Source organism: Pseudopipra pipra, chromosome 1 (genome assembly GCF_036250125.1).
Source record: "Pseudopipra pipra isolate bDixPip1 chromosome 1, bDixPip1.hap1, whole genome shotgun sequence".
Classification (NCBI taxonomy): Eukaryota; Metazoa; Chordata; class Aves; order Passeriformes; family Pipridae; genus Pseudopipra; species Pseudopipra pipra.
The window spans coordinates 125157925-125181859 of record NC_087549.1 but is presented as its reverse complement, the minus strand read 5'-3'; the positions used below and the strand labels follow the sequence as shown (position 1 = coordinate 125181859).

The following is a 23935-nucleotide window of genomic DNA, read 5'->3' as shown; positions in this document are numbered from 1 at the left end:
CAAGTCCATTGAGGCATGGTATAAGAGCTCTTCTGTATTTGACATTTCAGGAAAGTTTTGATAACTTTTAAAGCTCTGTTAAATAACAGAGTATCCAATGTCTTACTAAATGGTTTGAATCCTGGATGGGACATCTAGCTCTTAATTTAATAGAAGTAGCAAAAGTGGTTCAGAAGAAACCAAGATCAGTTTTTTAGCCTCTGTGGAAGGGCTGGGGAGCAGCAAAATATTATGGTGATTCACCCTGAAGTTTGTCTGGATTCATCCAAACCAAGTGTCAAAGCAAAGCTTGCATAGACATGTTGTGTTCTAAAAATATGAAGTGTTTGCAAATCAGATTCTCTTGAATATGATTATCCATGCTAATATCTCTACATAAACATACAATCTAACATGAATTTGGATTTTTCAAGGGTGTTAAGCTGTGAGTTCACTCTAGCCTTTTTGAAGGCAGTGGTGATATTGCCAAGTGTTTATATTTAGCTTTTTGATCACATCAAAATGTTTAATCATTACATAATAAGGAAAGTTTCAGTGAGGGAGAGTATGTCCTTTTGTCTTAAAACCTGGAAAACTTTATTACCATATATCTAAGTGAAATGAATGCAAATAGTTATACTGAAAGTAAATTTTTGGTGATTCCAAATTAAATTTTTATAATGTCTGGGGAACTTTATGCATAAAGCTGCTCTTCTGAAATTTTATTAAATTTTTTTCCTTTTAACTTAACCATCACATACCCTCATGTTTCCTTTAAGAACTGAGAAGGAAAGCAAGACTGATTCCTTCAGAGGGCAGCTCAGATCCCAGGCCAAGCATCTGAGATTCCCTTTGGAGGCTTTCTCTTCCAGATAAGTAGTTTCTTTTTGTAGAGTCTAAGACAGACAGACTTCCATACCGAGTTGTTTCATGAGATGTGTTCTGTTACTCTAAATAAGTACAACGTTGAAGAAATGCAAAAGTGCATTTTTGTGTGAAGGAAGCTTTGATGTTCTGATACAGTCTAGTTACAAAGTCTCACTTCTGTAAATATTTAAGTGCTGTACATCTCAGATTAAATTTAAAACATAAAAACTAGTTATACTGCCCTTGACTTGAAATGATAGAGTAAAAAAGAAATAGGGGAAAGTTGTGTCACCATCTGAAGTCCTTTATTGGTAGCTGTATGTTACCACACTGTGCAACCAGGTTCAATAGCAGCTGAAATACAATTCAGTTTAAGAGAAAAGAAGGGGGAGTCACTGAGAGAAATTTAGTTTTCAACTGGTGAAAAGGCAAATTTAAACCAAAGCTGAAATACTGTGGACAACATATTATAGGCTCAAAGGATTTTAGAAGTGCTCTGTTTACTGTCTCTTGTTCCTTTGAAGGAACTAATTTGTAGTTCTAGTGCTCTGTATTATGTTGGGTTACCTGAACTCCTGGGAAAAGTTGTGTTTTAATTACATGAATGGTAAAAGTTTGCATGGTTAACTTTTTCTTCTTACGTAGAACTATTTATTAGGAATGTGTTTTGAAGTGGTGTTTTTTATTCTGTGTATATTCAGACATAGAATAAACAGTCTGTCTACCTCATTCTCTTCTTCCCTCTACTGTAACCTGTTGTTAATAATTTTCATGGGTTAAAGTTACTCTAATCTCATGCATTTTTAGAGAAATGGATGTTCTTAGGCACACAGCAGGCAGAGATGGGTAAGAGTATGCTCAGGGTTGTTTCTTTTCACATACCTTAAAAGTGGGATTTTGTTTTGTTTTGTTTCTTTTTTGTTTTAATTATCAGTGACTAAGTTATTGATGATGATTGATAATAAATTACTGATTAATCAATTCTGGCCTCCCTAAAATATTCCCTAAATTAATCACAGTTTAGGCCAGTAGTGCAGAGCTCACACTGCTTATTTAGGTCTCTGTACTCCAGCTGTCATTTAACTTTGCTTACCACGGAAGTCTGCTTAAAATTTTTCAAGGGCAAATTTCAGAATTTAGAAAGCATTTCTAAAATAAGTGCTTGAGTTGTCTCTGGAGCTTCCTTCCCTGGAGCTTGGATAATGAGTTTTGGTAGGGCTGGGGAAGAGAGTCAAAATAAAATAAACTTAGAATTGTGATTTCCTTCAAAGTAATCTGTAGTTACTAACTTTGTCCAGCTTTTTGAAAAAAAGAAAAGGTCGTGAGAGACAGATTCTTTTAGTTGTATTCATCTGATGGAAGTTTCTCCACACGGCTGTGTAGGGGGAGAGGATTTTACCCACTTTCATACTACCTGTGAGGGCTGTTCTTTGTGTGTCTTGTAGCAGAATGGCTGAGGCTGGAAAGCTTCTCTAGAGATTGTCTAATTCAATCACAGTGCACAAAGCACAGCCAGCTGCAGTAGGTGGTCAAGGCCATGTTCACTTGGGTTTTGAGTATTTCCAAGGGTGGAGACAACACAGTCACTCTGGGCAACCTGTTCCAATGAAAAAGGCCTTTATTTCTTTGTTTCTTTCCTTATGTTTAACTGGATTTCTTCGATGGTATTTTTTTTCTGCTGCTAGCCACCAAACTTCAGTTTAGAAGTAGTATCTTCTCTTGTGAGCTACCCGTATGCTGCAGAGAACTTCTGATACTTGAACCTCTCTTTTCAACAGCTTTGTGAATACTGAGAAGTCCATTATGTTTCCCTGATTCCAGCAGAGCCTGTTGGCAGGACTCTGGGAATGCAGGAAGGAACTCTTCCCCTCTGGAAGTGCCAGTGTATGTTGATTAATGATACAGTCTCAGTTATATTTTACATTGCTTCAAGTGGTAGAAGTGACAGAAATCAAATTTATGCTTCAGTGACCTCTGTATTTAGGATTCATTTTCCCCAGGAGAAGTTCTTTTTGTTTCCAAACTGTTTATAAGCAATACTGATTAAAATCTGGCATAATTAAAAAAAAAGATCAAAATGTGGCCATAGGGAAGTCTGTCTCATTTTCTATTTCTTCTATGAAAGCATCATATAAACCAGTCCCTCACCTGGTGTGGTCCTTGCTATTGCCTGGTTGTACTTGATGCAGGATGAATCTTGTAGTTCAGTTCTTACTTTGTCAGAGCACAGCTGGATGTGCACCCCTCTTGGCACAGCCAAAGGACTGGCATGAAGAAGGGAGACAGGACAACTTAAGCTGCAGAAGCTGCATGGTAAACAAGTTCCAAAACCTGACGAGGCTCAAAAAAAGGTTGAGTTTATTTTATTTTAGCTATATCATATTTCTAACTGGTTTCATGGGGAAATGGAGCAGAAGCTTGTGCCAGTTTGATGTAATTGGCATAGCAGAAGTCCAGCCAGCAGCTTAGCAGCACATTATTTATTCCTATTGATTGAGCCCTTGGATTCTTTTTTGGTGGAAGACATGATCTCATCTTGCTCTTTAGGTATCTTGTTCGCTTCATCTCTATAGTAGATGGTGAGTGTAGAAGACATTATCAGAATGGCTGTACAGCTCTGTTGCTTGCTTAAGAGAGTTTCAGGAAGGGGGATATATCTTACTGGACAGAAGTCTGAGCCTCTCACAACAGCGTGAGCAGTGTGCTCGTGGCACGTGTGAGGTATAACACTGCTTAGTATTGCATATGAGTGATTGGAAAAGTATAAGAATTTAACCAACTGTTCAAAAGAAATAGTTATATGTTAGTAGTATAGCTCAGGATTCTTTACAGATTCTGTAAGAGGTACTTTTCCGTTAGGCAAAATGTAAAAAATTACTTTTTTGGGAAAATATAGAGGGTGACAGTCTAGAACGTGCTGCCAGAGTGGTTATTTAATACTGAACCTTCAAAGGTATGCTTGCAAAATTGTTATAGACTTCAAAAAATCTTTAAGTAGATACCTAATTAAGAATAAGATGCCTGAACATCTTGTGGTAAAATACTTAATTCTACACTGAGCTCTGCATTCTGAAGGCTTTGCTGTGGAACCGCTAAATTCTCCCTGAAAGCAGTTATATACCCAAGTATCTATTGAAAATGCTGCAAGTAAATCTGGGCTGTATTTGCATATAAAGGTCACTGCATAATAGCATATGCTGCATGATGTCCTGATTTTAGTTTAGCTTTTTCTTATTTTACAGTTGTAAACCAATTAGAATAGCCATTTGCTCTTGGAACTGATGTCTTTAAGTCCTTTGTGTTAGAATTCACACCATTCTTTAACACCTTAACACCTTTCACATATGCCAGCTCTCTTCCTAATCAAATTTAGAAGTTTCATACGAAGTTAGAAGGGTTGGATTTGGCACTCAGGATTTGGCTTACATGGGTGCAAATCACTTTAGTAAAAGTTCATTGAGATTTTTCTTCCAGTCTTTAAGTTGTCATGCCTTTTTTTTTTTAAGATCTGTAGCTTGATCTTTATTTAAATCTGATTTTCATTATATACAGTATGATTACCTATTCAATAATTTTTTCGAGTAAAATATCTTTCATTTAAAAGTGGTATTCTTTTTTAACCATCATATTTTTCATGTTCTGTAGAGAACAATTATTGTTCTTTCAGTTTATTTTTTTTTTAACCTTTCAGATTGCTTTTAATTGAGCTTTTTGCTAAACTGGTCATTGGGAAACAGAATTTGTACCATTCTGACAGCTGTTTTAGATACTTAGTTTTTTAACACACAAGCTGCTAAATGTGAGAAGTGATTACTTTTCCTTTTTGGTGACACTTGAGGCCAATGACCTTCAGCATTTTGATTTCAATTCCAAACAACAGTTTTGTTGGTAAGTAACTTAAAGCTATTTTAAAACAATATGTGCAGCAAAGAATTGACTTGATGTGTTATTAGGAGTGCTGACCTGTCATGTTCAGAATTTAATGAAGTGTATAATTCTATACTTTTATCTGCAGAATCTTCCATAATGATTTTCTAAACTCCTTTACAAATAGAGTTATTATGGAGTTGGGTAAAAAATCCTCCTTGAGGAGAAATATCTGGAAGATACCTCCAGGATGTAGTTTTGAAAACTATGGATTCATTTCAGAAGTTCTCATGAAAAATTCATCTTGAGAACAGGGAAAATAGAAGTAGGAATATATTTTTCATCTGAATTCTGTTAATTTGTATTCATTGCAGGCTATTTCAGAAACTCGATTCCCAAAAGAATTTTGAAGTATAGGCACAAGATAGAAAAAATATAGTCAGTGAATATAGTTTTGGGATGACACAGTGAGAGATGATAGTTTAAAGGAATAGTATTAACTTGAAATGCTTACTTGTGTTTGAAAATACTGTACCTACATATAGTCATGAGAAACAAGATTTGTGGTGGCTGGTGGGCATAAAGACCTACATTCCATCTTGCACTGTTCTTTTGTGGCAATTTCAAAGGTGCATCAGTCCTTGGAGCACATGAACTGTTGAATTTCTTTTGAAGAAAAAGGGGAAGGTTCCTGGGTAAGCAAATGCAACTCACTGATGTGTAGCATCACCTCCAGTGATATATGTGAAGATAGAAGTTAGTTTGCTGTATACTGTGCTATAACCTAATATTCTGAGTTGATAATGAGTAAAGGATGAATTATCATTCAGTTAAAATGTAGTGCCTTAGGAAGTGCAGTTAGTCTATACCAAATTCTGGAGCCACCTGCTGTACCTTAGTATCTTCAGGATTTGTCTGATTAGGAATTGTGTGACGTGTTTTGGGGGTGGAGTACAAATGCACCACCCAATGAGCGTAGTATCTCTCATGAAATTTTAATGTACAGTGCCCAGTGCTGTGCTTTTTTCCCTTTGGTTCAGTGCTAGCATTAAAAAATATGTTGCAGTCCCGTTTATAGGCTCTAATTTTGCAATATGACATTCCTTCAGTAAAAGAAAAGAAATTAAGCATGTCAGCTTATCAGTAGAAGTGTATTTGAATGAGAGTGTTGGCGTTGTGAGTGTAATTCTGTATATGGTGATGTGGAATTTTTCATGGTTCTTAATGTGAGCTTTGACAATATGAGCCTTATATCATATTTGCAAGGAGTTATTAAAATTGAACCTGAACAACAACATTCAGCTTAGTGAAAGCTTTGCATTTACAAGTAGTATATGGAAATAGAGTATAAGGAAGGATGCCAACTGCCACTTCATTAAATATAAGACTACCAGTGCAGTTGATTTTACAAAATTCCTTAACGGAAATCTTTTTATGGGGATCCCAGCAGAATGCTTTCTTATGCAGAAATTATTCTCAGTAGGTTTAACCACAATGAATATTCAGTGCTGATGCTGTCTATGATGATCTTGAAAAGGAAAAATCCTGAAGTTCCACATCATGTAATCACAGAGTAGCTCCAGACCTCTGGAGGTACCTAGTCCACACCCTTCCTCAAGGCTGGGTCTACTACAGCAGGTTGCCCAAGGCTGTATACAATCTCCAAGGATTGAAACTCAACGAACTCTCTGGGCAGCCTGTTCTTGAGATGTTTGACCTCAATAACAGTGAAAAAGTGCCTTGTAATTTAAATGGAATTGCCCATATCTCAGTTTGTGCACATTGACTCTTTTTCTGTCACTAGGGATCACTGAGAAGAGTCTTGTTCTGTCTTCTTCACTGCTTTTTACGTAGCTGCTCTGCAATGGAGCACCTCTTTTTCCTCTGACCTTGGTGTTCCTTCTGTTTCTCACTTTTTTTTCTGCCGCCCACCCCCTTCCCCCAACCTTGGCACATACATTCAGTAGATCCATTTTCTCTAGCCCATTGAAGTCCCTCTGAATGACAGCACAACCATCTGCTCTGTCAACCACTTCTGATTTCGAACTGTCTGTGGAATTGCTGAGGTTATGCTCTGTACCATGAGGCAGGTCCTTAATGAAAAGCAGTACTAGCACCAGTATTGACCCCGGGGGCTCCATTAAAATGACTGGCCTCCAGTTGGACTTCGGCCTGCAGATCACAACTCTTAAGGACTGGCAGTGCAGCCAATTTTCAGCCACCCCTGCTGTCCACTTTCCTATCTGTGTTTCAGAATTTTTGGGGATGTTTTGGGGGACAGTGTTGAAAGCCTTGCTAAAGTCAAGATAAACAACATTCTCAGCTCATCCATGTTCTAACTATTTCATTGTAGAAAGCTATCATGTTGGCCAAGCATGATTTTCCTTCAGAAGTATATGCTGCCTATTTCCCATCACCTTCCTGTCCTTCATGTGCTTGCAAATTGTTTCCAGGATTATTTTCTTCATCACCTTCCAAGAAATTGGGGTGATGTGGTCTGGCCTTTGGTTCTCTGTCTTCTCCTTCCTATCCTTCTTGAAGACAGGAGTGATGTCTGCTTTTTTATAGTCTATTTGAACCTCCCATAGTCATGATCTCTCAAAGGTGTTTTGAGAGTGGCCTTGCAGTGATACTGTCCAGATCCCTCAGCACTCAGGGAAGCATCCATCCCATCAGGTCACATAAAGTTTTGTACGTCCAGCTTGTTTAAATCTTCCCTAACCTAATTCTTCTCCAAGGATAAGTGTTCCTTGCTCCAGAAGAGCAAGGAAGAGCTATGAAGTGTCTTCTTTCTACAGAGTTTCAACAAAGCTGGTATCCATAACCCAATACGAGATTGATGGGATCACTGTTTTGAGTGTGGCATGTCAGTATTTTCACTGACAGGAGCGTGCTAGTCATATCTACTGATCTCTCTCACACACAGCTATCCAAATTACTTGAAATTACCTTTATTGGTGAAAAAAGGTAAAGATTTGTTTGTGAGGAGAAAGCTTAGCCATCTGAGAATGCAGTCTGAACTGACTACATGTCCTCTGGTCATACTAGCTTCAAATATCCATTGGGGTGGGAGGGTCTATGCAAAATGAACTTACACATAATTATAGTTTTAGCTATTGTGACTGTAAGTGAATTTAGAATATTAGAATATTGTCAAATTCTAATACCCACAATTTTCCTAATGCCCAAAAATATTATGTATTATGTTTACTTTAAACGTATACTGAAAATTTACTCTTGTAAAGTCCATAGGTGAAGCATTAATGTTCATTGTCTACTTTCTGAAACATACTGCACAGTCCCAGCTGGGGCTGGATACTGAATGAATGGATGTTGGATTCACTGGAAAGTATTTTTTCACGATCTTTGTAGCTGCTAAGATAATAATGAGCTCTCTAAAATCAAGTAGAATCTTAAAACTCCTCAATTGCATGTTGATTGTCCTTATATTGATGGATCTTGGAGCTGTACACCTGCCTCAGTCAAAGTAAGGATGTGCCCAAATGCAGGTTTTGGATTAGATTAACTGTAGAGTCTGTTCAGTTTAATAGCAGTTCCATCTGGTATTTGATGAATTTTGACACATCAGGTAAGCAAGGGAAAGTAATTAGGATTTTCATGAAGTATGAATTTTGGTTTTACAGGTACTATCTGTTGGAGTGCTGGATTTGTCCAGATGTCATCCCTATTTGAGTAGTGTATGTCCAGCTTGCTTTATGGGGCATAAAAGCAGAAGTTACTTATCTAAATGTGTGATTTACCTTTCTTGAATGATAATGATGCTAAACTTAAGTGATTATACTTGGTTAAAATGTAATTTACTGTCTGGAATTTGGCTGAGCTCAGCTTGAAACTAAATGTGCAGTTGGTGCTTTAAAAAAAGTGACAAAAACTGCTAAAATATTCAGCACTAAGAATATCTTTGACTATTTAGATGCTTTAGGAGCAGTGGCTGAATAGGATAGTCACAGTCGTAATGCACTACAACCTTCTTTCTCATGATGCTGTTTATATCATGCTTGAATGAAAATATATTTTAGTTCCCTGAAAGCCTCTTCTCTGCAGCTTTTAACTTTCAGCAGATGGGAGTATTAGAGGAACATTTTTGCCTCTGCTTCTGCATTGAACTGAGAAAGTCACAGGACTGTGAAAGGATTCAGCCAAATTGCAGAACCTTCCTTGCCCTACTCTTGAGCAGCCCACGCTATTAGCAACTATCTTCGTGGTGTCAGAGATTTCATTAACTAGTCGTGGGAGATCCATTCAACTATGCTAATTATTTCAACAAGTTCTATTCATGAGCTGTTTAAATATGGGAGCTTACAGAAGTAGTAGCTATTCCAGAAAGACTTTTGAATGCAGATCTGTTTCTGCACATTCATGTTTCGATGCTGACTGCAGACATCTACAGTAAGAGTAAAACTATGAATTAAACCATCAGGATATAACCCAGATATTTCTTCCTCAAGTTTTCTATTTTGTATAGTGCCCTGATCATAGAGGAAAGGGAAAGGACCAGTTCATCCTTTCACTTTCTGGTATTCTCATGTGACTATTGGTGGGCTGTAATGCAAATTTCTATTTGAATCTGGACTACTCTGAAGCTTGAGGATTTCTAAATGTTACTCTTGTTTTCAGTGTTCATGAGCTCTTGGATTTGCAGCAAAATGTACATGATAGAAAGAACCTTCAGGGTGAGAGATTTTAAATATAGTTCTGTTTAAGTGTGTTTGACATAATTATAACATATTAAAAATATTATGTTGTCAGTGTAGAGTCAAAGGTGTTTTTTCTTCTTTACTTTACTCAGATTTACTCCGCTTCTGGAAAAATCTCAAAATCTGAACGACTTCTTTACACTGTCTACAAGATACCATTCCATTAAGAACAATGAGCTCCACAACACCAGGTCAGTTTGTTTGTATTTATACCTTGCTCCTGCAGAACTCTGTGCTGTATTAGAAAGTACATAATTCTTTGTGTCGATGAAATGAATTTGGCAAGTGACTGATATGCCAACTGCACTTCATATGATATGATATGATAGGATAAAGCAGGACAATGGCTATACAGACATAAAAGGCTATTTTGGGGATAACTTGTCACAGTTGAATCGTAAAGCCAGTATGATCCTACAGTGCATTCAAAACATTTTTGTGGTTTTTATTAATAAACTGATTAATCATGATTGGACATGAATAGGCATTTTATAACATTTTAGTTACCAATATTAGTAATTAGTCATGATTTTCTGCCTTTACACAATTGCTTCTTTAGAAAAAAAGACTGTGAATGGTATTCTGTTATTTTTCTTTTTGGGTCCAAAGTCATATTTGCCCATAATGGGCATTCTCTGCAGAGCTTCATCCTTTAAATATACGTAATTAACAATGATCTCTTAACCTGCTTTATCTAATGCCTGCAAAATGAATTTACTGCAGGTTCACCTGATAGAAAGGGAATGATCAGTAGCTGTACACAGTGTTTAAACTTCCAAGATGCATATGGAACATGCCTTGGCTTCAGTTCTTTTGGGGAGCGAGAGTCCCCAGTTCAAATCTGTGCAACATCCCATATGGTTCGCACTTTGTTCACCCACACTTGAAGTATTTATTTCTAGTACTGTTGGTAAAATAACCCTTTACAGGTGGCTTATTTTAAACCTGCTTCGGTTTTGTGCAAACAGCCTATAAAAGCATCAGGGAAAACACTGCAATACTTTTTAAGGTGTATTTTTCTGTAGATGCCCTATCTCATAGAAATTTATTTCAGTGAGGACCTTTGGAGAATTGTCAATTGTAGTATTGAAAACTGGCAATAACTGCTTTTACATGAAATAGAGTCAAGCATAGCTGGATTTCAGCCTTGGCCTCTTTTTCTTACAGTGCAGTTTGGTGCATTCAGTGAATTATCCATACAAGACATGACAGGGCTTCAGCAGAAAATCATGCCTTTATCGCAGTGGTACCTAATATGAAATAATCCTGTACTTTCCTAACATGCAGTTCAAATGCCAAGATACTTCAGTCGACTGGGTATCTTTCTAACGTTTCTTCTTTTCTATTAGATGTAGTCTGTGGAAATAGGCCAAAATGAAATTGTCTCTTACAAAAAGAAAATAAATTTTCCAATGCTCTTATTACTATGAAGAAAGAAGACAGCAAACATGAATGCATATTTACTATCTGTTTCTACAGTCTAAATCTAATACAAGAAAGAAGAAACATTCAATATGATCAGATTACTTGTAAAGGTATTTAGACACTTCAGAATCATGGCTTTTAGTAGGAGCCTAAATATCTTTAAATCTAGTCTTTAGTGTCCCCCATCATTAGAGTTTGCCTCTGAAATCCGTGAGTTGCTTCAGCTACCATTTCAAAACACCTTTGTGACATGTACAGAAATGCAGTATGCAAGGGCAGTGTCAACCATGGGATTCTCATTTTTCTTTCCCTCAGTGAAAGGGAAATGAGGCAGAATTTATTTGGACTTAACTCTCGCATCCTGCTTAAAGTAAATGCTATGGACTAAAGGAGAATGACTGTCTCCACGTGACATCTCTTCTGTCTCCCGATTGAGGGAATCTGAGATATGTTTTGTGCAGTGTTCTATCACCTTTTGGCAGTCATTCAAATTTCTAGTTCCAGTGTGGTCACTGTAATGGACTGATAGGGAATACAGTGATAGGAGAGGTCTTCTACATTCTGTGATCAGTTAACACTTGATCAGAATTTTTTAGGAGATAAAAATTGCCAAGTTTTCTTATTGCATCTATAGTAACTGAGTTCCCCTTTTCCAGTCCTATTCAAGCATATGCATTTTTTCCTATATGGCTAATATGTCTTTGTCCCATGGCAATTTTTATTGCTTCTTTTTCTTTCTCCTGTGGTTTGCTTTTTATGAAGGTTAATCTTATGAGATGAAGAGGTGGAAGGACTGTCCCTTCCAATCCAAACTATTTTGTGGCTCTGTGATTCCTGTGATTCAACTTCTTACTTAGGTTTAAAATAAATATCAGGATGTACTTGTTTCACTTGTAAGACACTCCAGTTGAGGAAGTATCCCTAGTATTCCAAAAGAAAAATTAATGGATTTGCAGTGACATGAGCAGCTTGTTCCTGTGCTGGTGTGCCTGGAACAAGCTGGAAGGCAGTTCTGGCATTAATGGCACATAGTTTAAGTTGCAAAAGCCTAATTGAGATGTGTCTAGTACTGTCTGAGTTGAGGGTTTTGAGCTTTTTCTTTTTTAGTCCTGAGAATCTTGAGCTTCTTCAAGGAATAGGTTGCTATATTCAGTTACAGCCAGTGGTTAGGGCAGTTTAAAATAATTTCTAAGCAGCAAACTTTAGGCACATACAGTATACAAACAGTATTAGCATATTTAAACCCACTCTTTTTCTGTTGTGTAACACCAGGAATGCTACCTCATTTGAATACCAATCTATGTGTCTGGTACCTAAGACATGAAAATACATGCTGTTTTCACGAAAGACAAGTATACTTTCAGAAAAAAAAATGAAGAAAAAGCAAGAGGCAAACTTGTAAAGCAGTGGTACTCTGTAGATGAATGGTCCACTTCATGGCTGGCTTGTTCTGTCAGTGAAAAATTCTGAAATGCTGTAGAAGGTTCAAAGATTGTGTGCACTATGCCCGATTTCTGTGGTTTTATAATGTAATGTACTAAGTGAAGAAAAATACATATTCCTTAGAATAGCTTTCCCTTCATACCTAAATTGTTGGAAAGCCCATTGAAAGACCTGATGTGGAACAAGTAAAAAATTATGCACGTTTTATTCAAACGCTATTTGAGGAACCTCTTTGGATAGATTTTGTTCACAGCACCAATGCACGTAAGTATTTCTTTATGTTGTATGATGCAATGAAGGGGTTTCCAGCATAGCAACATCTACTTGCAACAACATTGTAGCCTCTTAAGTTGATCCCAGCTCTCTGAACCTTCAGGGATCAGGTTCTTGCTAATCTGTAGGGCTGTAAAGTAAATGCTGAATCCCAGCAGGGAAAGGTACTGATGTTTGCTTTGTTATAAATTGTAAGATCATTAAGGAAATGTTTACATTCTGTTGCCGTTGCATGTTCTGAACTGATTGCTGTTCATAAAAAGCATTGGACAGAAAAAGAAAATATTTATTTCACAGAATCGTAGAATTGTTAGGGTTAGAAGGGGCTTCTGGAGATCTTGTCATCCAACCCCCCTGCCAAGGCAGGGTCACCTAGAGCAGGTTACACAGGTTTTTAATGTTTCCAGAGAGGGACACTCCATGACATCCCTGGGCAGCCTGTTCCAGTGCTCTGCCACCCTCAATGTAAAGAAGTTCCTTCCTCACGTTGGTATTGAACTTCTTGTGTTTTAGTTTATGGCCATTGCTCCTCATCCTGTCACTGGGCACCACTGAAAAGAGTCTGGCACCATCCTCTTGGCAGCTGCGTGTGAGATATTTATGTGCATTAATGACTTCCCACCTCAGTCTTCTCCAGACTAAACAGGCTCAGCTCCCTCAGTCTCTTCTCATAAGAGAGATACTTCAGTCCCTTAATCATCTTTGTGGCCTCTGCTGGACCCTCTCCAGTGGCTCCTTACCTTTCCTGTACTGGGGAGCCCAGAACTGGACATAGTACTCCAGGTGTGGCCTCACTAGGGCCAAGTAGAGGGGGAGGATCACCTCCTTTGACCTTGCCACACTCTACCACGCCCTGTGCACTCCAGGATATCATTGGCCATCCTGGCCGCAAGGACGCAATTCACCCAGTGGTGAATTAATATACTCACAGGTGTATTTTGCAGTTGTCTGTCTCTAACTCTCCAGTACTTTGAAATATAATCTTCTGTTAACATGGTGGTGTAGTTAGGGATTGTTTCTGTTGTGTGCCTACCAGCTCAATTTCCAAGGACTTCAACCCTTGCGAAGGGTGATACTCATCTGAACAGGAGATTGCTTCATTTAAATCATGTGTTGGTTTGATACAATATTCATTACTCAGATTTTTCAAAGAAAAACAGCATCTATGGGGAAGGGTGAATTATAAATATTTCTGTGAAGATAGAGATCATAGGTTTTCTTTTTGTAACATGAGAAGGGGAATGAGTCCAGAGAGATTTCATTTCTTCTCCCATTTGCCTCTCCCATCACCCAGATCTTTCAGATTTTGTGCTTTACTTTTCACCTTGAAATTAAAAACAATATTAGAATAGTTAAATGAAATTAATTCTATTAAAAAACAAAACACCAAAACCACTAAAGTTGTTCATGGAATTACTTTTCACTGTCCTTGGTTTTCAAAAGTGTATCAACATGTGCCTGCTGCTGAACAGAACAAGTTCAAAATGTGTCTAGGTTACTTACCTACACCTACATGAAATCACCTCTTTTAGCTATTGGTAATAACTGAATTAAAATCCAAGTCTGATATATAATGTTTTGGAAATCCCTGTCCAAACTTCTTTCTGCTCTTCAACAACATTACTTATTTTTTCAGGTCTTTAGTACCTTCTACGAGCTGCCTGTTGCTGTAGTCAATAGAAAGTGATATTTCTTAATAAACTGAGTGGGAAGAGAAAGAAGTTGTGTGCTAAATTCTGCAAGTTCCTACTTCTGGATCACTTTTCTATCATCTTGATTCTGAATTCCTTTGATAGGCATTTGTTTGTTCCTCATGAGAAATAGCTTATTTTTCCTCACTGTGAAGTTGACTCCCCCTGTTTCTTTGTTCTGCTTTGCTCTGCATTTTTACAAATAATTTTCCTCATATTAGTAAAGGCTAAGTATAGAAAATGTTCCAAAATGCTATTTTCACTACGGTTTTAAAACTAAAATGCAGTGAAAGGTTATGTTGCAGTCCAGTAACTGTCTCTGCACCAGCATTAGATTCTGAGAACAGATGAATATTTTGATAAAAACTCATGTATGCTACTTTAAAATGTATTTGTCATTTTTTTGGTTAAAAGATTTATGAGAACTTTCAGTCTAAAAAAAAAAAGTAGTAAATGAAATACCAGAAGGCTAAAACCTATTCTTCATACATAGGTCTGCTTTGACAGGTGTTTTAGTTCCATGAAAGGTAAGTGCATGGATCTTTTTGGATCTCTGACTGTAGACTGAAGGAATAGTATACATTTGTTTCTTGTGATGACTTTGTGATTACTTTTCCATGATTAAAAAAAGAATACATCACAGGCTGGATTAGATATATATTTTTGAATTCACTGAGTATGGCCCAGTAACTTTCAGGATTAATAGTTATGTTATCTATGTCTATCTATTTATGACAGAGTACTGCAGCTCTTTAAGATATCAAAAAGGAAAAAATAAAATCTACAAGCTCAGCTATAATGAAGTGTATAAAAGGATTCTTCCCCCACAGCACTCCCTGCTTTTTTTTAACTTTCAATGCAAAGCACGACTCAGATGTTCAGCTCAGATTTTGACCTCTTGAATCTCCTTACAGAACTCCAAAATAGCTTCAGTCTGACATAAATCTTAGTTTTGCCCTCATGAAATGTAAAAGTCATTGCTGTACAGACTCTCTCTGTATTTTTCTCATAATAATTTAAGCCTGACATCCTTACCTAGGTATTTCTAGGTAAAATCCCAACAATTCACTAGCTTGAGTGAAAAATTTGGATTCAAAATGTGTTCTGCCACTGGGGATTTAATGTATAAGACTACCAAATAATGAATAAAATACTCTGTGCATGCATTGGATAAGAAAGCATCATCTTGTTCACTTGCTAGTAATTAAAATTTGTAAATACATTGAGCTACTTACTTAGAAGTAATTTACACCACTTACAACTAAAACTGATAATCAAAGCATTAAAGTGTCATCGTTCTGCCCTTATTTGTGTACTTACACTTGCACATGTTCATGAAAGTCTATTATTTTGTGCTAACTCTTCAGGTTTTAAGCGAATAAATAATGACAACGCCTAGACAGTGTGTTGTGGAATTAGTTACTACTTTCTGCAGATTCAGCTTAACTGAAGAAAACAGCTCTGAAGAGTATTTTTTGCTATGAATTTGCAGTGCTTTAAGGTGATAAAAACTTTAACCTATACATACATAAAAAATTCCTATCTATTCAAACAGATACTGTGCTTGAAGATTAGAACTATCTTGCTTTTTTTCTTTCAGGAATCAGTTGTTAATATTGGCTGCCGAATGGTTTTGTCTGAGAATTTCTCTTTAAAAATAACTGTTTTGTTGGTCTGTGTAGTCAAAGCACTGGTCTGACTTTTTGACCACTAGCACTTCAACAGCTAAATTAGCTTTCTGGGAATAAATCTTGAAAGCTTTATAAAGCTTATAAAGATTCTTCAGAATGGCTTTTTTAAATTAGAGGTGAAAACATTTTCTCATTTTAAGTACATAATTTATCCTCAGTGTTCACTTAGAACATGCATCTCTAGAAATAACCATCAAATTTATTGTCCATTAACAAAACACAGTATTTCACTGTCTTTTAGAGTTATCATAATTTTTGCTATGATTAGTTCATTAAACCAAGATGGCACAGTTACACTTTCACTGGAGTCTAGTGAACTTTAAATAGGTAAATGTATATGTTACTTTGAGTGACCTTAGGAAAGGCAGATCAGAGGATTGCATTCTCTCTATAGAGTGAAAATACAGTGTTTTATAGCAGTGTTGATAATTAACCATTGGATTATGCTGGATAATGGTGGGGAGACTAATTCCTCATCTGACTCATCCTTTCAAACTATAAATCCCAACAGCCATCTAGAAGTTGCTTTGATTGTCACTAAGTGTATGACAAAATTTTCATGTGTTTTTACTGAATAGAAGTCTGCTATCACTCTGAGTTTGGAAACCCTCCAAACTTAGAAGTTTGTATTCCAGTCTCACAGGAAATATTTAACCAACTCTGCTTTTATTATTTAACTGTCTGTAATCCTAAAGTCATTGTGCTTGCTGGAAGCTTACACAATGGAAGCATCCTGCATTGCCTTATGAAAGCTTGGCTTTACTTGAAGCAAACTCCTTAGCTTAACCTGTAAAGCCTTCCCTAAGTATAGGAAATTGCTCTGGGAACAAAAATATTTTGTAATTCCAAATCAAGTCAGAATCTGAAGGAGCTCAATAAAAGAAATGTCCTGTCTCCATGTGATTTCAACAGTTGACATGTGTCATTTGTGCCGTTTCCATGTGGTCCACGTCCTAGGGGAGAAGGGGACTGCATTCGGGGTATTGTGTTTTTAAGAAGATCTGATTAATATAGCTCAGAGTCTATAAAGTAAAATTTGGTCTCTCCAGGTGCTTCATTGCTATATTCTGTTTGGCAAATCAGTTGCTTTCCTAATTCTTGTCTGTGTCAATTCTCACATTTCAATTTGGAGAATTGCTGTTGCTGTGTCCAGATAACAGCAACAAAAATCCTTTTACAGTGTCCTTATTAGCAGGGTTCTTTATATGTGAAAATACAAGTAGTGTGAAAGATGCTCATGTTTCCCTGCATTGATGGAAACACACTTTACCTCCTGAGTGATTTTACTCATCAGATAGCTGTGTCACTTGAATCACTTACCAAATGATGTGTTGTCAAGACTCATTGATGTATGTTTGTCTTAGTGGGGGGAGAAGATAGGACAGAGTCACCTCTAGGGTAGGAGAGCAGGTGGGAGATTGCTAGCCAGGGAACTGCACAATTCCTCCACGAGGGGAGGTTACATTTTGAGAAATGACTTTTTCAGTGGTAGTGCCAGAATAAGCAGCTCTGGTGACTGCCTGCCCATTGTTCTCACTTTTCACAACTGCTCAGTTGTGCCAGGTATGCTTATTTGTGTGGCCACAGAACGAAACGGATTCAGGAACTGATCCAGGCTCAGCTATTCCCAAGAAAAAAGTTGTTTTTAGCCTGGATTGGTTTCTCATTGTGGTTTACTACATAGCCACACAATCAATGGTCTTGGCAAAGTAAGGAAGGAAGAGGGAAGAGAAAAAGTGTGTTTAACTCATCCTACATTGAAAAGAAAGGATCATGAGTGATCTTTGAGCAGGAGAAGTATGGTCAGCCTCCAAAACTGTCTAATGGGACTGCTTAGACTTAGGAAAAGCTGGAGAGAAATACTAAGGACTTCTTCACACATCTTCACTTTACTGGCTTTTTGTGGATTTTAAGAGTTCACAGTTCTGTCTACGCAGAATTTGGACGCTGAGTGAACATTTTTGTTTTTGAACTCTATAGCTGAAAGAAATGACCAACAAGGTCACATTGTCTGTTATACAGCATACCACTTTTAAAGTGATAGATCAGCATCTGCCCGCCAGGCATTCTTTCACAGCCATTAAGATATATGCAACACAAAGCAGTTAGGAGTATATGAAATATGGTTTGTTGAAAGGTTATGGAATTAATATTGTCCTATATGAATTTATAAGAGCTACATTTTTTGTAAGACTATGTTTTTAGAATATTGCATTATACAGAAAGTTAGATAAAACACCATGAATAAAACCTTTATTTTAGTTTCTTCATTTGGTAGGTTTGCTGCATGAATGTTGATTATACTGAATACCCTAAAAAAGACGTGTTTGCCAACTTTTAATGTTTTTCCACCCACACACCACCTCCTAATTTTGTCTCTGGCAGCCCAGATGTGTTTCTGCAGAATAAGTGTTTCTGCAGTGATAATTATAACACTTATAACAGGTAATTTGCAGATTTGGTAACTCAGAAAAAGCAGGACTATTTCACTGCGCCTTGATTTGGAAGCTGGTGGCAATTTCAAAACTTCATTACAAAGTCTAAAATGTTAGAGTGTATGGAATATCTTAGTCTAGAAATTAAGCACTGCTTTGTAGCGTTTAGCAAATGAATGTCTAAAGGGAGCTCAAGGTATGATTTAAATTGGGGGGGGTGGGTCATACTTTACTTCAGGCGATGATGTGTACATTGTGGGTAGGTCCAAAGTCTTGTTATATCTGGTGAACCAAACTCGTAATTTGGACCTGCCTCCGGACTTTTTTTTTTAATTATCATCTCTAAGAAGACTAGACAAATTTCAGTTTTAAATGCTGACACCACAGTGAGTTCCAAGGTCCCCCTTGATGACCTATTTCCATGTGTGATTTTACTTAAACACAAGGTTTCTACTCTTTTTGTTTATATTTCTACTAGTTATATCTGTTTCTGTTTAGCATTGCAGTTTAGATATGCAAGATTTGTAAACTCAGAATTTCTTTTGAAAGTTTAATGAGGTTTAAAACAGATTAACACAAAAGATCTTGTTTTAGACTGTTACTTTCTGCAGGAGAGGATTGTCATGTAATACCTAGATAACACTTTCCTTCTTTCCTTCCTGCCTTCCTTCCTTTCTTCCTTCCCTCCTTCCTTCCTCCCTCCCTCCCTCCCTCCCTTCCATTTTTACATTTCCTTAGTTATGACAAAGCTGGACAGCTGTCAGGGGTCCTGGGGTAATGCCCAGTTTTGGTGTGGACTGTAGTTCTAGGGGCTGTGATGCAGGTTGTCGATGTTGTCAACCTCAATGTCTGTCCAAGAGTGGAGTCTCCTTCAGGTACTGGTCTGTGGCTGGAAATTCTGGCAGAAAGGAAGGCAATCTGAGAGGGTTGGACAAAACTCCCATTCAGTATACATGGGATATTTTGAGTTTAAAATTTCTGGTTTGGCATTTCTGGCAGTTTCTGCCAAAACAAAGCACTGAGCTGTTTTAAAATTTCTGAATTCCTACCCAAAGTTCCCTCTATTACCAATTGTAATTAACTGCTGTTTGATCTGAAGACATAAGAACTAGTGACATCTGCCATGCTGTTTCCAACCCTCACTTGTTCAGTGTTCTTCTCTTAGGGTAGCATTTGTTAGTGTTTATTTTCAGTCTTCTCTTTACTAGATTGTAAAAATTAATTTCTTTAACCTTTTTTTGTAGATCAAAATTTTGAATCTCTTTTTGTTTTCAATTTTCTCTTAGATTCTTAACGTACCACCTGGAAGTGACAGGAAAATTTCTGGTACATAAAAGTAAAACTATGCAAGTACTTATTGTTTATTAATCTCTCATTTCTTAATATCCCTGGATTTGCAATCACTCTCAGTTGTCTGGATTATGGATTAATAAGGGTTTGCACCCCTCAGTGCTTGACTGCAGGACATTGCCATGGTATGAGTGATGTAGATGACAACTCATCACACGTGGCTTCGTCTGTGTACTGCTCTTTAAGGCTGCATCTGTGCTGTGCAGAAAAGAGTTTACAGGTTTTTCAAAATTGAATGTTTGTGTTGTTAATTTATCCAAGTTTCATGTTGTCTTTATTCTTGATTTCCTACACTGGGAAATGGAGAATTATCTAACCCGAGTGGAAAATTCTCAATGGATTACAGATCTGAGGCGTGGTACAGGATAAAAAGGTTTTCTGTAAGTATGGAGACAACGAAGTGTTGTGTATGCTCTGTGTTGTGTGACTCATATCAGTTGTATTAAAAAAAACTACACTGTATTTTAAAACAGTATTATTTTGAGGCAGTACCCTGCCGTAAAGGCCAGTGCACAATACACAAACTTTAAGCTGCATGAAGAAAGCAGACATCAGATATCTTTCACAGTTCCCCCTAAGGTGCTTGCAGCTGTTTCTGTAGCCTTGAAGTATATCTTTAGTGACTTAAAGTGAATATAATCATCATGGCTGGGCTTCGCGAATGAAGATTTGGGAAGGGCTCTACCCACATTTGTTACAAGCGCGCTGGTGGCTAAAGAGGCCAATGCCAGATAGACAAGTCTGGTTGCAAAAGGCACAGCAGAAAGACTCCTTGGATGGTATCGGCAAGACACGATTCCTTCTGCGTTGTCATCCCCAGTTCAGCTTTCAGTAGTTGCTGTGGGTGCAGAGAGCTTTCTTTTATAAGGCTCAAAAGCTGCCTCCGATCCTGATGTCTTTTTTTTCTCTATTGAAACATTCAGCAGTTGCCCTAGACAATTATTTTTGTTGACAAATTCACAAGTACATGTAAGGTAAGTCAGGAAAATCCTGAAATAGCCACTGAATACTTTGTATTTTCTATTCAGCTATTTTGTAAAGAGTAGAAGAGAGAGGAACTCAAAACACACAGTGTTGCTATATTAAATACTGCATCACCTTTCCCTGTGCTATTTCTGTGACTTCATCAACATTTTAGCTTTTCAGACTGGTATATTAGGACATTCCTTTTGCATCATGTTATTGCATACACTTGAGGGGTCTATTTGCCATCCCTCACATAACATGCAAGAAAGCTTGTTCCTGGGAGTACTCCTTAAGCCATTACCATCCAAGGAATCTGTGATAGATTGACAAATGATGTTTTGATTTTGATTAGCTGATTAGGAGTGCCTATAGACTTGTGGAGATGCCATTCATTTCTCTGGAAGGGAGACACAGCTGTAGTGACTGTCTTTGGGGTGCAGATCTGTGTACATTGGAATTTAATAATGTGGTCCTTTCAGTAGGAAACTCCCCAGCCAGTCAACTGAATAATGAAACAAATGCAGCATTTGCATGCAGAGGAGGATTAAGAAGAAAGACAGTGACACGGTGGCTTGAAAGCAACATAAAGAAGCGAAAATGAAATAGAGTGGAGACATTAAGAGCCATGGAGGGGGAAGACACTGGACTTGGCTTAAAAGAATATGGAACAAGGACATAAGAAAAAAGGTATATAGAGAAGACACATGCAAACCCCTTAGAATACATGAGAATAAGTGTGTCTAAAGTGTGAGTAAGGAAAAGAAATTTTTTGAAAGAACTTCCTGGGGAAATAGCTTCCCTTCCATTTGGCACTGGTCTTCAGTGTCACTAGGGAACTGGGACCAGCTTCTCTGGTGCTCTGCACGCCTAGCTGCTGAAATGGAGATTTGTTTCAAAATTGGCTAAGATTTTACAGCTAGTCAGTACTTTATGGTGCTGAAAACATTCCTGCTGATGGGATTCTAAGGTGTTTAGCTGGCACTAGTTTCAAAGTCTGTGAAATGGATATGGACTGTTAGTGGATATGGACTGGAAGAGCAAATTCTTTTAATTGCATGTTAAAAGGAAATCTGGGTTTCTTCTCTTATGTTTTGTGTCTTCTTACCTCTGGGAAGTGTTTCTGGAAGTAGTAAAAATCTTTTACTTTCAGGATTAATAGTTCTTTCGGTATAACCGTCCAGAACCAAATTCTGAGGGCATACTGTTGTGAACAGTGCTAGCAGGGCCCTTTGACAGCTGTCTGGTGCAGCTACTTGCTTTGGTTTGGAAGAGTAAAGAACCAGAGGGGGAGGAGGTTGAACGTACATAGTAGTCTATGCAATAGAATAGGTTGCAAGTACATGCAAAATGGAATTAATCTTTTAAATTGAAGCATGGTTTAGCTTTAGATTAACTATGTCTAACTTCATTATAGCTGGTTATTGATCTTAGCCTCCCCCCACCCCCTCAGTTATGATATTGGAGTTCAGTGATACCATGGAAAGAAAATATAGAGACCTTAAAAAAGAATCAGAAAACATGTTGTACATATAACCTTTCTGGTGCATGTGTTCAATATCCTTGTGAAAGGGGTGTTTCAATGGTACAGGAATGATCTGGTATTTTACAATCAAAAATCATCTGTAAACTCTGTGTGTGTATGTATGTGTGTCTATCTATAAAAAAAAATTTAAAAATTCTACTAAAGTTTCCTGTGCTTGCAGCATCCACTCTTCTGACAATTTCAGGGCTTTAGTGGCAGATTTCAGTCATTCTGAACTGTATATTGATAATTATTCCATTTGAAAAAAAAAAGCGATATATTTTTCTGAGGAGGGGTTGGGCCAAGAGATATGTACTCTCTTTCTAGAACATACCATCCGGTGTTACTTCAGAAGACTTAAATCATCCTTTTGTCTATCACTGTCTTCCTGCCCTTCAAGCCCTCCAGAGATGGTTTCTGCAGTCCTGTAAATAGCCAAGAGGTGGGGCAGGTCTCTTTAGTTAGAACACATGATGTATTATTTAACCATCCATCTATGTTGTGCAGTGAGCGTGCCACAAGAATTGCACAAAGCTTTTCTTAACTGTAGGTGGTTGTTCATTTATTAATGTAAACACCATGTGCCTTGGATGTGCGAGCACTAAAAATAAAGTTGCAGAGTTAAAAATAGATCTCTGGGAGTACTGAGATGCTGCTTAATCAGAACCAGCTGCAAGCTGTCTAGAAAATGTAAGTTATATGGAGCCAGATGGCTTTTGCCCTTTTTGCTTTAGACAGCATGTAATTTGGGTAACTGCAGCTACAGTAATGTATTTTCCCAGTCAAACTGTTTGATAAACATATTTGTTTCGAACAGACACTTCCAATTAGAGAGCCAGTGAAATGTTAATTTATTTTAATATTTCTCCACATGGGTGAGCCAAAGGAAGCTTACATAATACTAAATTCAAAGACATGCACAATAACTGCTCACAGCTGTATTCAGCAGGAGCTGGATTATGACTTTGCATCTTTGTACAGCAAGGCTCTTATTCTGGGAACAATCCCACTGAAAGCAAGGGAAGAACAATATAAATTAAATTAATAGTGCAATGATCAGTGGGACTTCTGTGGAGTAAGTTTGCAGGGGTAAGGCATTATATAAAGTACAGGAAGTGTGTTAGAATGATACTTGGCAAATGTCCATCAAACATCAGCCCATATGATTTCAGAAAGGGTTCCTTGCACACTTTTGCTTAACTGATGATATTAAAACCCAAACCTGTTCTGAGGCTTGGCAGTTTCCACAGTTCATCAGCTTGCTGCTGGGGACCTGTGTTCAGACTGTATTTGGGAATCTCAGTGACTAATCTAGGAAGGGGGAAACTGAAGCTCAAGTCTACTGTATTTGATTTGGAACTACTTGAGACAGGGGATTATGCTTTGATTGGGAGTCTTGAAGGTGAATACCTCAAACTGCAGGATCATCCTAATTCTATTTACAAGGTCTACTGATCTGCATCTGAGGGAGAGTAGTATGAAATTGCACAGCCTCAGACCATTCTAACTGTGCACATATAAATTGCTATTCAATCTCATACTTACGTACCTACGATTATAGGAAAACGTGGGGGAAGGAGGTGGACTGTATTTGAGGAAGGAGCCTCTTTTAGGAATTCATGTAGCTAAAGCCAAGCTCTACAAACCTGAAAAGCAAGTCACCAGGTTTTTAGCAGTGATGTCAGATGAAGACAGTTTTGTAGAAGAT

At 37.5% G+C, this 23935-nt stretch overlaps 1 protein-coding gene across 3 annotated transcripts in view; it reads left to right on the top strand.

The window, feature by feature from the left end:
- HDAC9 (histone deacetylase 9) overlaps nucleotides 1–23935 on the top strand; it is a 460274-nt gene that overhangs the window by 26750 nt on the left and 409589 nt on the right. For 2 of the 3 annotated variants that reach the window (XM_064675761.1, XM_064675684.1), the window contains exon 2: nucleotides 9524–9622. The exons of the other annotated variant lie outside the window; for it this stretch is intronic. In XM_064675761.1, coding sequence (XP_064531831.1) covers nucleotides 9604–9622 — 19 coding nt within the window. In that variant the 5' untranslated portion in view covers nucleotides 9524–9603. The remainder of the gene's footprint in view (nucleotides 1–9523; nucleotides 9623–23935) is intronic. 3 annotated transcript variants of the gene reach the window in all.